Source organism: Clarias gariepinus, chromosome 1 (genome assembly GCF_024256425.1).
Source record: "Clarias gariepinus isolate MV-2021 ecotype Netherlands chromosome 1, CGAR_prim_01v2, whole genome shotgun sequence".
NCBI lineage: Eukaryota > Metazoa > Chordata > Actinopteri > Siluriformes > Clariidae > Clarias > Clarias gariepinus.
This window is the reverse complement of record NC_071100.1, coordinates 26,211,537-26,227,529: the sequence shown is the minus strand read 5'-3', so window position 1 is coordinate 26,227,529 and position 15,993 is coordinate 26,211,537. Positions and strand designations below refer to the sequence as shown.

The window sequence follows — 15,993 nt, the reverse complement described above, 5'->3', positions numbered from 1 at the left end:
TCGAACCCGCCTCTGACCTCTGGCATCAACAAGGCATTTTTTGCCCATAGATATGCATATCACTGGAAATTTTCTCTTTTTCAGACCATGTTCATGTTCTGTAAACTCTACAGATGGTTCACTGATTTATTTTTTCTAAATATCTGTCACACCCAAATGATTCAGATCATTAAATTTTAATATTACACAAAGATAGCTGAATAAATATAAAATGCATTTTTTTTAAGATGATTTAATTTATTAAGTGAAAAAAAGCTATATAAACCCACCTGGAACCTGTGAAAAAGTAATTGCCCCCTAAACCGAATAACAGGTTGTGCCACATTTGGCAGCGACACCTGCATTTGCATTAACTGGCAATGAGTTTTTCACAAGGCTGTGGAGGGATTTTGACATACTTTTCTTTGCTGATCTGTTTTTATTCAACCACATTGCAGGGTGTTCGAGCATGAACTTAACGTTCATGCCACAGCATCTCATATATTATATATCTCATATATATATTTGAGCCATTCAGAGGATGACTTGAAGTCATGGACTGATGACCAGACATGATTTTCTGGATTCATGGTTCTATCCATTATGGCAAGTTGTCCAGCTCCTGAAGCTACAAAGCCCCAGATCATTACACTACCACCACCATGTTTGACTGTTTGCATGATGTTATTTTTTTTTATAAAACGTGTTAGTTTTACTTCAAAATGTTTAACTTTCATCTCATCAGTCCACAGAATATTTGCCAAAATGTCTTGGGGATAATTAAGATACTTCTTGGCAAATGTGAGACATGCAGTTGTGTTCTTTACGGTTAGTAGTGGCCATGGATGCCATTTTTGCCCTGTCTCTTTCTTGCTGTTAAATCATAAACACTGACCTTAACTGAGGCAGTTCTTCAGATGTTGTTCTGGGTTCTTTTATGAGCTCCTGGATGATCAGTCATTCTGCTCCTGAAGTAATTTTAGTAGGCTAACCACTAAAAGTAAGTTTTCTCCACTGGTAAAAAATGGCTTTCACTCTGTATAACCCAAAGGCTTAAAAATGGCTGTAAAACCTTTTCCAGACTGATAGATGTCAATTATTTTGTTTCCCATCTGTTTTTGGATTTCTTTAGATTGCGGCATGATGTGTTGCTTTTGTCTGACAGGTTTTATTTAAGTGATTTTTTGATTTAACAGGTCTGGAAGTAATCGGGCCTGAGTGTGTCAAGTGAAGTTCAACTCAGCCATCCAAAGAAATGTGGTTAATCACAGTTCATTCACGATTAATTTGTTCATTTATTCATTCAGTTTATTTACATGGGGGCCAAGTACTCTAGGTTTGGGCAGGGCAGGGGCAGGGCCCCCCTCCCCCGACATAAATGAAAACGTCATTTAAAAACTGCATTTTAATTTTACTCAGGTTATCTTTATATATTAAAATTAGTTTGTGGACCTCAATCAGATAAGTGTGATTAATATGCAAAAACACTTTTGCACAGCATTGTATATACAACAGTTAGACCAAGTCAATCTGATTGAACAAGAGCCAAGTAGTGATGATAGACGGTAACAGCACTGAGATGTTTAACTACAGCATGGGGGAAAGTAGGTCAGTATAGTTTGCCATACTGAGGAAAGTGGTTACCTGGTAAAAAAAAACAAAAAACAACAACATCCAAAACCAGTCAAGAAAACATATCTGATAACATTATTTCATCTACAACAACACTTTGTCTCCTTAGTAACTGCTTCTAATCAATATGTGCTTTATTGTCTTTGAAGGCGAGCTACAAAGCTAACTACGGGCTAAAACAAGGCTAAATCCTAAATCCATCTCTAACCCCTAATCAAGGGCACTACTTGATTGGTGGGGCGATGGATTTACACCCTACATAGCACACTAGCTTTCCATTTAACGCTGTTTTAGACTTAACCCAGGAACCTGGAAGTTAAGGTAGCTGATATTTTAAAGCGTAATTAGAAAAATAAATAAATAAATAAAAACTAACAAAATTCACAGGACTGTATATCACCCCCATGGTTTATCCTCGTTACCGTTTGGCTGCATAGTACCAGTAAGAATTTAAAATGAATCTCATTCCTGTCAGCCGCTAACTAACGGTCGTGGTTAGCTACAGTATTGTTGCCAGGCGTGGGAGCATCTGTGTTAAAATAAACCGGTTATATTAACAAACAAGCCATAATCTGTAATTTATATATGGTTATAGATAATATATAGTTAAAGTTATATCACACTGGAAGTCAACCGAAACAACAATCCCTCTTGTATAATATTGCTTTAATGTGATTCTTTGATAATGTTGAGATCATTCTTATGGAGATTCTCTCGCATTAGATATGAATGTGTAGTACATGCATTACACCTGATGTGTTAAACCTACAGTAGTTCATCAAGAGTGGCAGTGAATGAATGGCAGCCTTGTAGAGAATATCTGGTAATATTTTGCAAAAATAATAATAATAATAATAATAATAATTTCCCCTGAATAGGAATATATCACAGTGGTCTGAACTAAACGTCTATTAATGTCATTTCACATCCATTTAGAACATTTTGTTTACTGCATTACCTATTTGTGCTCAAATAAAAGTTCAGAGCAAGCACGGATACTAAATTCTTGAGGACACAACATGATGAAAAAAAGGAGACATAAATAACACAGACTTTACACCTGGCAATGCAAAATGCTTTCTTGAGGTTAAAGAACAGCCACAAATAAAGCTAATGGCAGTGAATAAGAGAACAATCTTACTTTCCCTTGTGACATGTGGTCTTAATTACATTGTGTTCTTCCAAGTTGTTGTGCAATACCCTCCTAAGCCAGATGTTTAAACAACTTCCACTTCTCCCAATCCAAGTTAGAAGTAGACTCCAGGTACATTGCTTATTCCTATCGTTTTATTTTTATCTTTAGGAGTTTTTTAATTATTAGGTGGACAATAGATGACTGTATAACCGACGTATATAATGGAAGCGGAGCAGACAATCCAGGACTTTGCATGCAGTTGTTTGACGTTGTGCTCGTGTTTCCCATCAATTCTCATCAAGCTGTTTTTAAAATGTACAGTAAAAACAATACAAAGCAGAGAACTGGTGACTTGTATTAATCCACTCACAATTAGTGCACATTTAATTGTACGTCATGATTTCCTAACATTCTTCAATGATTATCATGTCTATTTGCATTGTCAGTGAAATCATAAACTTATCCTCTCAAATTCAGTACAGACGGCATGTTTTATAGTGCACATGTAAATGACTTAGTCAAGGCAAATGATGACTTATCTGTGATCTATAAACTGTATTCACTTTGTTATTACTAATATTAAAGCTTAAAGAGTTGATAGTAAACCTGACTCAGAGGCTGATACATGAGTCATGTGTCTCTGTTGTAAACTAAGAGAAGTTTCTGTCATTGTATTTACATCAAACAAGTGCTCATATAACAAATTAGTTCAATAATTCAAATCAATAAGTCATCTTTGTTATTTTTGTTGTCAAACATAGAAATCGTTTAAAAGCATAATATTATCTGAGGTTCTAAAGAAGAAATGTGTAATTAATGATGAAATAAAAAATATATATATACAAGTTCCTTTGAATCACAAGAAATTTGGTAAAATACTTTACAGTTCTACTAAAACCAAGGCTTTCTCAGCCAAGACTAATAAAAGACTCAATAAAGCCTCATAAAGTCTGACTGTTATGTGTAACAAAATGAAATGAACCCACTGTGCAGTGCATCATAACTCACCACATAATAAAATTGCAGTTCCTGACGCACAGGCTCCTCAGGCTGCATCACTGTAGGTGAGGCTCCATGAGATCCCAAAAATAAAACCATACCACCTCAGCAGCTACTATTTAGGCATTTAAAAAACACAAATAAAGATCCACATTTCTTGCTTCTGTGCACCGCAAATGGTCAGACTCCCATCACAATAGGTATTCCTGACCTAGGGACAATCGAAGACTGGGTGTCCGACACAACATGCTTCGCTGGGCTGTGTATCTGTAAAGTGATAGCAGGTTTTCCTCTGCAGGGCGCTCTGTGCACGTGTGTGTGTGTGTGTGTGTTCCACTTTGATAAAATATGGGCCTCTAACGTGCAGCAGTGCACTGTGCTTGTCAGAAACAGGAAACACTCGACTTATGGCACAGAGCTCAGCTTGCACTGAAGCAGAAGTCCTCAGCACATGGACCAACCAGGGATTCTCTCTTCATTCCCTCCCCTTTTGCAAGAAGTAACATAGACGGCTCTTTGGTTACAAAAGAAGCTAAAGACAGATTTGATTTGAGGACTAGTAACTAGTAACTTCTTAATGCCATTTTGTGTTGGATGCATTCACCTTATCTGTGCAGTATTGCACAAGAGCAACTATTACTTTTTTTGTAAAATTACTCATTATCAAAATGTGTTGCTGTCTTACCAGTGGGAGGTGGAATGGCAAAAACAACACATGGCATGCCTTATGCATAGCTGATAGAATCGCTCAATTAAAAATGGTTGGTTGTTTCTAAAAATGTAATGTTTAAGTCAACAAAACCAGGTGATGCATGACCGCAAGCTGCATTTTCACTATGCGTTTGAATTCTCCCACAAAAGATAATTTACTTCTATGAATCTATAAAGGCATGTAGTGAAAAAGTCAACAATATGATTCAACACATCCTAATTACTCTTACTGACACTTTTCTGCATGCATCTGGGCTTCATTCCCTGGTGCAAAGATTCTTCAGATTGTTTATGGCCATGGTGATGTTCTAATGTAGATTCAGCCCATATGTATGCAACCCTATCCTCCACTGGCCCAAAAACACATACGCAGACATACCACACACACACTGGTGAGGCCCTTCCTTCAGTTTCAGAAATTCAATGCTTAAACCTAAATCTAACCCACCCTTACCCCCAGTAGCCTCAGTAGTAAAGTTTAACTTTTTTATTTATTTATTTTTTGAATAAAGCTTCCATTCTTGCAGCTGACATTTGGTTTCAACTAACATGTCCACTTATCCACAAGAGGGCAATGCAGTTCAAAATTTTCAGTCCAGGCACCATTACATAAACAAAGGGAAATAACTTTTTAGTCATATAAAAAAAATCTTAATTCATTTTTTACTATAATACAAATCTTAAATTGAATAAAACATCAGAAATATTAAAATAATTGTTGCATTATCACATCTGTATATTGTCTTTCCATCTCTCGATACCATGCAGTAAAAAATGACATCAAAAGAGCATTTAAGCAAGAAAAATAATTTATTTATGTAACTTTTTAGCACATAGGCAAGACATAGCTGCTTGAAGAGCTCACAGCTACATATCCTTACTGCTGGAGAGGGAGGCTCATAATATTTAGAATTTGTATATATGTCTTTCCAATGATAAAAATAACAAAAATAGAATTCCCACTACTGTATTTCTTTCCCACCCATCTGTTTTGTCCCAAGGACAAGGGGCAATTAAAGCTTCTTTTTTTAAGAGTCAGCAAACTCTATATTTAAGCTATATTTAATATCCTTAATAATCCTCTTTTATAGTCATCTCTGTGATAAAATTTGACAAAGCTGTATTTTAGTATTACAGGCTATATACAGTGTATGCTTAAATGTTTTTATTTTTTATTTGGCACTGGCTGAGTCATTTCAGACTTATTAGGCATAAAGGGGGATAGAGTTTTGACTTAAATTGACTGATAAAAAATCTTTTCAGATAGATCACAAGAGCATGAGTGTCACTTTAGACATTTTATCTAATAATTGCTTATCCTTAACACAATGCTTTTAGGAAAGCAGACCATGCTCTCAGCTTGTTGGGGTTTTTTTTTTTTTTTTAGATTAATCTCCATCACTGTGTACAATCGTAAGCTCCTGTAGGTGTCATTAAGCGAATGCAAAAGAGGCAAAGATGGAAAGAGAAAGGAGGGAGAATATACTGTAGAAGCAAGAATATATTTTTCACTGTAGTTAGTCACATAAAGAAATCTACTATACTGTAGGTCACTGTATCATCCTGGTCTGCATGGCAGAACATACAGTCCAAGTTGTCTTTAGATTTATGTAAAAACTCTCAGTGGCTTCTAACAGTCTCCCCCTCATATTTTCCCCCTACATACTCCCTCTCCACCTTCCTCTGAAAATGTTGATACTATTATTGACTAAGAATGGATGCAGCACAGAGTACACAAGAGTAATGATGACCATTCGTGTAGTATTCATAAAAAGACTAAAAGAAACTCTGGATATTTCTACAGAAGTGCATTACCAAGGCATTTAAAAACACAGGCTTGACGCCAGAGTACAAGGCAAACAAACACTGGTTGTCTTTTTTTTTTCATTCACTAAATACTGAAAACAAGCTTCACTCACTATTTTAATGTAATATCTCATATTCATCTTTGTTATATTTAGATGCTATCAGAATACCTGAAGGAATGATATAATATATATTTATATATTTTTATGTAATCTTTTTCCTAAGTATTCAGGAGAGTCAGAACAGATTTTTCGCCGGGTGTGCTTTCCCTCCTGGACTGCAGAGGGTGCTCTGGCTCAATAGCACCAGGTTTCTTGATTCTGATTGTGAGCCAGAGAAGCACAGTCACATGAGAGGGGATTTTTTTGTTTTTTTTTTAAGGAATGGGAAGGAACAAGTAGTCTTTGTGGGAAATGCTTTGCTCACCAAATGATTCTCTCTCTTTATGTCTCCAAACCTCTTAAACCATCTTGAGACCTACACCAGTCTTATGATAGTCTAAGTATGCATAATACCATAGAAATAACCTTCTTTTCTGCAGTGACATGGGCGGTGTCTATACAAAAAAAAAAAAAAAAAACCAGAAACCTAAGTAAACTGTTGAGCTTTGTTCCCTCTTCCTGACATTCATTGGCATTCACTGCTAATTTGCCTCAACTGGCACAAAAGCAGCACATCCAGCCTTAATGCATAGTATGAAATGATCATATAGTGAGTGAAGAATACAATGTGGACACAGATAAAATGTTCAGGAACACATTGTAGCTGCAGCTTTATACTTGGATATGTGGAGATTATAGCGGTCTGCAGCACCACAACTCCCAAAAGTCAGGTCAAAAAAAGATACAGGTGACAATACAAGGTGACAATAAGCAGTTCTTGTTCATCGTTCATCCTTGGCAACACCATTCCTTGGTTCCTTGAGTGTTAAACGGTGCAGACTCCTCAGTCAGTAGCCAGAAGAAGAAACCCTACAGGTTCTCCGTACTAGACATACAGAATCAAACACTTTATAAATTTTAAAAACGTTTTAAACATTTTTTTTTATTTTCTGCTTATAGGCGTTGATATATATTTATTATTATTATTATTATTTTTTGTTTTGTCGTTTTTCTGGCTTCTAATCTTCTGTCATTTGGTATTAATAATCTGCTCTGTAGTGGTTTTGGTTTTATTGTTTAATTGTAATGCACATTCGCAATGCTACCACCCACTTTGTACCAGTACTGGCAGTGAGGAAAGACCTATAATTTCAATTTAAATAAAAAATATTGCATTAAGGTTTTCTATTTTGTGATGTTAGTCCCTTTTTGCTGTAAACATGCCGAAAACAGGCAGTTTTAAGGAAATTTTGTTTTATTTTGGGTTCCCAGAATGCATAAGGGGCCTTTCATATATATATATATATCTTTTATTTTATTTTAAGAAATAAAAAAAGACAAATAGTTTAGCTGTAAACTACTTTTGCAATAAAAAAAAGTGCTTTTTAAGGGAATTTGTTTTACATTTTCTTTATGGAATGTTTCTCTTTCAGACTGTTGTATGTATACATTTGTTTTCTAAACTCCATCCACAATTAGAAAAGAATTATTGTCTTGCTTAGACTTGCAACAATTCTGCCTTCTAAAGGTGGGCTTTGCAAACTAGACTACATTCTAAGGCCTGTAAGCCTTTGTACTATTTGTAGATATCCACAGAGATGTTAATGTATAACACTCTCTGTAGTAAAATACAATGCTAACCCAACTACTTAAGAACCTCACATCAGAACTGGGTTCCTTTACTTTGATATGGACAGCAGCTCCACAGCAACATGAAAAAGGTAAGACCCAGGGTTAAAACAACTTAAAAGCACCACACTTCAGACAGTGCAAGATCCTGGGAAGTAAAACCATACAGATGTGCAGTGAAGCACTAACTGAAAATCAGCCATTACATTTGGCTCTCTATAGTGGAATCACTGGTCTGGTAGAGCCATTTTAGATAGGTCAGTTCCTGCAGCATCCAGATCTGACTGAGAAAACTCAGTGACACGGCGAGCCAAAGGGTTTGTGCTCTTCAGCAGTTCCATGGCAGAGACTCGCGTTCCACTGCTTGACTTGCTGCCCTTCTTCTGGAGAAGAGCCATGAAGTTCTCATTCCGAGAGTTTGATCTTGGAGTGCTGCCTAGTGTCAGTGTTCGAATATCACTGCTACTGCTTTTCACAGGTGACACAAGGCTCTGACGACTACCAAACGCTGGCTCCTTACGCCCAAGGACTTTCCTCTTAGATCTAGGTAAGAAAAACATGTTGTTGATTTAAGTGTTTATAAAAAGTATGTACCATGTTTGTTGCATTACAACAGAAACACAGTTGTGTTTTTAATAATCGTTACAGATGGTCAATCAACAGGTAATAATAACAATAATGAACTATTGTATGTAAGACCTGTGTATGATGGTGAAAAGGTCTTCAGTTGTGTGGGTGGTAGGTGTGTGCACAAGCACATCATCATCGGTTTCTTCACTGATGTGCAGTTCTGTCTTGTCTTTTATAGAGCTGTTTTCCTCCAGTGAAGCTTCTGTGAGGAAAATTGTTTACTTATAAGCTCAATGAATTATAATATATATATATATATATATATATATATATATATATATATATATATATATATATATAATTATTATTATTATCATGATTATTATTTAAATCACAGCACATGTTTTACAAAAAACTAAATACCTGTCATTATTTCTGCAGTAAATGCCTTTATGTCAACATCTTGAATAAAGCCAGTATCCTTAGGGGTGTTCTCCTCCGGTATATCATAGTTTTCTTCATTTCCATGACTGTCCGGATGTCCTTGATTTTCATCTTGTGCACTGCTCTCAAAAATTTCTGTAATCTCTTGGTTTGTAAGTATTTCTTGGTCATCTTCTTTATAAGAAGCCTCCTCAACTTCAGATGGTGGTGGGCCTAGAGGTGACTGTGAACCACTATCATGGAGGAGGCCTTGCTTTTCTGAACTTCCATTGTTTGGAGTCTGGGCAGTGGGGGAAGGTAAGAGAAGAACATTTGGTTTTTTGGGTACTGGTGGTGGTACCTTGTGTTTCTTCTTATCCAATTCAGCTATGCAGGAAATGACACTTTGACTTTGTGGGATCTTGTCTATGTCCTCTTTCTCTGGACTGCTGGGAAAGGTAAAATCCTCCTCAATTGGTATTCCATGTTCTAGGTCAAGCTCAGGCAAGGGAGGTGGATATCTTGGCACCTGCTCTTGAGGTGTAACTGCAGATGGACTGATTGATGGTTGGGATGGCCTTTTAGGTTTAGGCTTCCTGACCACCATGTAGATGTTAGCTAAAGGCATTGGTCGGTCTATTGGGGAGGCTGGTGGAGATTCCTGAGCATGGGGTGATGATGAGGGAGACTTCAGCATCAAGTTCATGGGTCTTTTGGGGAGTGGTGGCTTCAATGCAACTGGTGGCTTGGGTGGCTTAGAGCTATATGGGGTGGTAGGAGGGCTTATATCACGTCCTTGCTCCTCCTCTATGATGTCAGAGGAGCCATCAGGACTGTCCTCAAGTTCTGATCGGCTTACTGAACGGAGTCTGATGTTTCGTAGATCTGTTGTGGTAACCATGGGCTGTGATGACTGACTCAACTTTCCTGATTTACTGGTTGTGGATGTGTCTGAGTGTCTTCGGCTAGCTTTATTTTTGGGTTTAACAGATGATAAGTCTACTGCAGAATTCACTGGTAACTCAAAAGAGAGACGAGACTGAGATTTGTCTTTTGGTGAGGTGGCTGGAAGCGAAGATTTTCTCTCTGGGATCTTTGGGCGCATCTTGCACCCTGTTGGAGTGAGTCCAGTGATGGCAGAGTTTGTAATAGTTGGGGTGGGAGTCTCAGACTGACTAGAGTATCCACTTGAGGGGGACATAAGACAGGGAGGCTTGAATGGTGAGACCTTAGTCTCTGCTTCAATGGAAAGTGGGGAAGGCGAAGTAGCACGGGAGGTTGATGGTGAATTCAGGGATTCTGAGCTTCCACGAACTTTAATGCATTCAATTACTGTTGTTCCCGTAGCAGTGCTTGAGCCTGATAATGAACGATAGGGATCATTGTTGGACTTCCACTCACTGAGCTGCCAGACAAGTTCAGCTTCCCTGTCTGGAGGCTGAGATGTATCGGAGGCTGTCTCCAAACTGCTGTGTGTCTCCTCATCTGGCTTAGATGCCATAAGAAACTCGGGCTGGAATGAATCTTGGAAATTGTGATCTTGTGGTATAAAAAGGCTCTTAGGTCTACCATCTCTAATATGCCTTTCAGCATGGTGTGGGCCCATACCACCAATTGATGACAAGTTCTTTACTAGGGACACACTGCGTACTGGAGGTGGTGGCTTCTTTTTGGGCTTCTTCAATGAGATGCTTCGTGATCGTGACCTCAGTCTACTTGCTGGGAAGAAGTCAGACCCTGTTGCTACAGACATATTGTCAGTGCTGGTGTTGTCTTCAGAGCTGTTGCTAGGGTACAGCAAGGCATAGCTCTCACCCTCTCGGACTATAGGCACTGTCTCTCCAGGACCGCACATATTGTCTGTTGAGGAAAGAGATCCAGAATCTGTTGGGGTTGAAAGGGAGCGTTCACGGAATTTAAACGCATTGGCTCGCGTTGATCTTTTCTCTTGGTCACACTTGCTGAGGCCATTGCCAGATGCTAGTGTGGATGCTGCACCCTCAGTCTCACTTCTTTTTCCTTTAATTGAATTTCCATGTGTGACTGCATATGTCCTGTGCCCAGAAGGTTCAGAGATAAAAGTGAAGGAGCTAGAGTGTGATATAGAACTTGCTGACATGACAGAGCTGGTTTGGGAAGGGCACATGACAACACCTGCTCCAGAGTCTAATAATCCAGGTTTGGACAAAGGCTGCTTGGCAACAGGGTTTGAGGTTAGGGCATAGTTGTAGGAGTCATTCCAGGATGGGGAGAAGGTCGATCCCTTTGGGCCATTCCAGGAAGAGCTGGGGCACATAAGAGTGGCATGGTCCATCATGCCTGTGGGGGCTTTGGGGGATGGAGGGACACTGTGCTCTCTATCACTTTGAGTTTTTCTTAGGGGTATGTGCTGCTCGCCTGTATTCTCTGTAGTGGGTTCCAGAGATCTTGGCTCGGAAGAGTCTGGAGAACAGGCACCTTGTATCAGATCAACAGCAAGAATCTTGCCATCACCTAAGTAAGAGATAATAACAGACTAAAGCTTAAAAACACAAACATAAATACAAACATATTTACCATAATTCTAGAAGCATGCAATTTTTTTGTACTGAATAATGTGTGAAAGCCCATAAATTTTTCCACTGAGGCCAAAAACAAAGTTATATAGTAGCAAGAAAGGACACATTGTGGCCTATTGACCTGGCTGTTTTTCTTTACTTCCTCTTGCTCTCAATCCCTATCACAACTTTCTAACTTCCTATTGGTCACCTTGGCAGTGCAGCGTGACATCAGGGCCTGCGATCACACTCCTTGGGCGGCGGATGGTCTTTGGGTTAACCGCCTTTTCAGTTCTAAAGGGGGCCTGGAGTTCGCTGGCGTGCTTATCAAAGCTCTGGCCTGAGGCAAGACATGAGATATTACTTCTCAATCTCAGTGACAGACCTTTGTCAGAATATGTGTGTGTAAAAATATATAAATGATCGAGTAGTTTGTTTCTGAGACACACTATGCTTTTAAATATAAATTGCAACCTGACCAAAAAGATCAAATTAAAGAGGTAAATTATTTTGAAGATTTTAGACAAATACTAAGCAAAATCTAGATGTACATCTCGTTTAAATACTGACATATTCTATCCATGTACATTACCATGCAAAAGTCTTGAACCACCCTTCATTTCTCCATTTTAAATGAAATTATGTAGATTTAATTAGAGAAACGGGAACAAATGTTTAACTGTGAAAGGCTGCAAAGTGACTAAATATATTACTTAAAATCTGTTTGGTTATGTAATAACCGCAGCAGTAACCTCCTTTCCCATCTCGTCCGTTTGAACCAACGAAATTCATGGGGGGGGGGGGGGGGGGGGGGCTCAAGAATTTTGCACTACACTGTATCTTGTGATATAATTACCAACATGTAGTGTGTATATACAACAGACTTGATTGATTCAGTGCATGAAGGAGTATATCCACCAAGCAGAATGGCCAGCATGAGAATGAAGAATTACCCATGACTTGTTGGTGCCTAGTTGATATTTAGGAAATGGAAACGATACTAGACATGTAGACAGTGCACAATGTCTAAGTGAATGGTTCTGAGAAAAGGGCTGATATTCATGGACAGATTGAGACAAAAAGATTACTTTCTAGACCTGCAACTGTCCTACTAAAATGTATATTTCTTAACTGCTGTACAGTACATTCCCAAATATTTAACTTTGGATAGCATGTACATACTATTACAGAGTAGTGCATTGAGACTATGTTTAAGATTTATTGCCGTTACATTTTGAATGTTTAAGTAGATTGAACTTCATAAAGTGTACAAGTGGTAATAAAATGAGAAATGCTTTGTACTGTCTGATGTCTTTATCTATGCAACTAACAACTGGTGCAGATTCAGACAGATTCAGCTGGGCGGTAGTAGTAGTAGTAGTAGTAGTTACAGAAAACCCACAACCTTCCAGTTATAGCCCGTGCCTTGTTCAGTGAGCCACTATTGCATAAACTAACTCTGTCCCTTCTCTCACAAAACATCCAAGAAAGCTGCATTCTCTCCTAACAAGTGTGTATACACCATTCATGAAAATAAATAAGAGGAGGTGAAAAAGTCTCTTCCCTCTTCTTCTTTACACCCAAACACCCTCTTTGCCACCGTCTCCATTCCTTTCTTTTATTCCGAGCAGCTTTTCCATTCCTCCTCATCAAGCTAAGAGGGAAGAGCTGGGCGTTGCCATGGCAACAGCTACCTGTTCATTTTCTTAGGCGTATGGGGAGTGGAATGGCACCTCTTTGCGAATTAGACCCCAGGCTGCCTGAGCATGGCATTAACAGAGTTTATAGAACTAGCCTACACTACATAAAAGTATATAGAGAAGAATACAAGATAAGAGAGAGAGAAAGAGACAAAGTGGAAGACTGCAAAGGAGAAAGTAATTATTAGGAATGAATAGTAGAACCCAAAGACTGGAATTGCTATGGTTATGCCAAATGAAGAGCCACCATCTAACTAAAAAAGGGTGGCAGCTTGAGCGATCTGGGAAGTACTCATGGATAAAAAATGTCACAGCACCCATGAGTGAAAATGAGGAAATGATTTGGCATGTTGTATCATGCATGCTTGCCAATTTAAGGTTCAACATGGAAATACAAGAAGGAAACATGGCAAGGAAACAATATGAGGAAAATGATGTCATGTGGGAAATCCTAAAATGCCTGGCCTGGACTGAACTTCAGGCATCAGAGTAGCTCAAACAGCAGCTACGAGTAACTCAGAGTAACTCAGATAGCAACTAACAGCCTACACATACTTTGAAATGTTTACATTTTAAATGAAAATATTCTTAGATTTGTCTAAGGAGCGAAGACAATTGATCAAAATAAATTGATAGAAAATGCCAATAATCCCTTGGTAAGAGACAAAAGCAAACTGTGACTCAGAGTAATCAGAAAATTCGGGAAGTTACAAAGTGCAAGATTAGGATAAATTCAGTGTGAGTTACCTGTGACATCGATAGGGACGAGGTGTGCAGAAGAATGTCGACTTAGGTGCCAGCGAGGTTTTTCAGCAACTGGGGGCCCTACTGAAGAATTCCAGCCCAGGAGGGAGCGGTCTGAGCCACAAGCGGCCGGGTCCTGAGCCCGGATCCCTAATGACGTTGTCTCATCCTCACACACTTGTTTGTTTGCAGGCTAGAAATAAAAAATAGAAACATGTATTAGCTGAATTTGATTATTTATTAAGAAAGTATAAACTTGTTAATTACATATGAACCATACTAAGTTGAGCTAAGTTAACTTTCTGAATGCCTTCTATTTGGAAATGTCTCTGAGAAGAAGACCCAATGGCTACATTTTTAGCCTAATGAAAAAGATCTAATTTTTCAAGGCTGTCTAAATGCAGAAATATGGTGTTCAGTAGATTGCATTGATATCAGTTTTGTATGGGGTCCGGATTTATATCCAATACGCAGTCATATAACTTTAATAAGAACAGAAAGTTTGGAATCCGTGTAACTTGCCAGTCAGTCCTGGCAGCGAAGAGATTTCATAGCGCTGCTAGCAGTAGCTGCTTAAACAGCTAAAACAAGGCATCTGGCATTCTACCTCCTTCTGGACCTTAACAAATATAGCAGACTTACTGCCTGTCACCTTGAGAAAAATCCCAAGCATATTTTTTGCTAAAATCGCATCCATTGTTTATATTTTAAACAAATATGAGGTGTTTTAACTAGTGCTGTCAATTAATTAAAAGTTTTACTCTACTTAATCACATTCATAGTCTGTGATTAATCATGGTTAATCACAATTAAAACAAGTCAGTACATGCTGTAGGTGGGTAGTATGGGTATTGCAACCCACTGACCACAGGGCTTAAACCCAGATCCTCAGCTCTGAAAATCAACAACCTTGAGCATTGGCTCAAAAGCAAAACAAAACTGCCATTCAGCACACCTGATGATGTTCCCCGTTAGTTATCGTATTATCCGCGGTAAACATACCATTATCACACACAGTCGGATGAGCTGTGATTATGGGAAGCCATTAGGGTCAAACTTGGTCATATGATTTATTTGCATTTAAAAAAACTAATAATAAAGTACATTTTCTAGATTAAACACATTCGTTAACACGTTAATATTGACAGCCCTAGTTTTAACCCAGATGGCTTAAGCAAAGACGTATTTATGTGCTGTTTCAGAGAACAGATGTGTCCAAATTAGAGTCAGATAAAAGCTACTTGTAGTTATGAATGTGAACTGTCATGACATCCAAATTCGATATGACAAAAAAAAAAAAATGGAATTGAAAAATGTGGCTTGTGAAGTGAACATAGACTGTGTTTCGGAGCATATTACAAGAAACCTTTAACTGTCCTTGATTTAATAAGGGACAGATACATCTTATCATCAAGTGTGTTAGGGAGCTCACTCGCTCTCCAAGGTCCTCTGGGACTTCAGAATTGCTGATTATACTTTTAAAATACTTACAAAAGGATTGTGACAAAATTATGCCTAAGTTTGCAGGAACCTTGGTCAATATCCATGTTTCAATACAGAAATAAGACTTATTATTTGACTAAACCTACCCTTAACTCGTTACTTTGTACAAATTCTATGTAATAAAAAAACAAATTTAGATCTGCAAGACAACATAACAAATAACTTACCAGGAAGACAAAGTCTGGTTTCTTGCTGTTGAGTGAGGAAGGTGAGCAGCTGAGTGTAGTGGAGGTGTCCTCTGAGCTCTGAGAGGAAGGGTGCCGGAATGTTTGCCCAGTCACCCTGTTATCATAAAGCTGCTCCTCAAAGTCTGCACACAAACAGCTTAGCATTAGCTTTAGCGCATACACTCTTCCTTTATGAAAAATAAGTTAAGCTTAAAGATATTACTTAATATGCAAATATAGAATATTTTCTTTTAGGCATATCCAATAGATTTTTAAGGAAAGATTATAAATATTTTAGTTTATCATAAAAAAAAAATGTAAATCCTATGTAAGCTTTTCACCTCATCCATGAGGTGA

At 38.2% G+C, this 15,993-nt stretch overlaps 2 protein-coding genes across 7 annotated transcripts in view; both read right to left on the bottom strand.

The window, feature by feature from the left end:
• The window catches only part of arhgap36 (Rho GTPase activating protein 36), a 43,848-nt gene extending 39,827 nt beyond the window's left edge, over positions 1–4,021 (bottom strand). For both annotated transcript variants that reach the window (XM_053500577.1, XM_053500586.1), the window contains exon 1: positions 3,755–4,021. In XM_053500577.1, the coding sequence (XP_053356552.1) occupies positions 3,755–3,844 (90 nt within the window). In that variant the 5' untranslated portion in view covers positions 3,845–4,021. The remainder of the gene's footprint in view (positions 1–3,754) is intronic.
• A 3,314-nt stretch (positions 4,022–7,335) lies between these two features.
• Positions 7,336–15,993, bottom strand: part of nhsl2 (NHS-like 2) — a 79,548-nt gene continuing 70,890 nt past the window's right edge. For 4 of the 5 annotated variants that reach the window (XM_053497521.1, XM_053497523.1, XM_053497524.1 and 1 more), the window contains 6 exons: positions 15,637–15,779; positions 13,970–14,159; positions 11,734–11,862; positions 8,986–11,478; positions 8,692–8,824; positions 7,336–8,535 (listed from right to left, as the gene is read on the bottom strand). In XM_053497521.1, coding sequence (XP_053353496.1) covers positions 8,220–8,535; positions 8,692–8,824; positions 8,986–11,478; positions 11,734–11,862; positions 13,970–14,159; positions 15,637–15,779 — 3,404 coding nt within the window. In that variant the 3' untranslated portion in view covers positions 7,336–8,219. The remainder of the gene's footprint in view (positions 8,536–8,691; positions 8,825–8,985; positions 11,479–11,733; positions 11,863–13,969; positions 14,160–15,636; positions 15,780–15,993) is intronic. The other variant, XM_053497522.1, reaches the window with a different exon arrangement.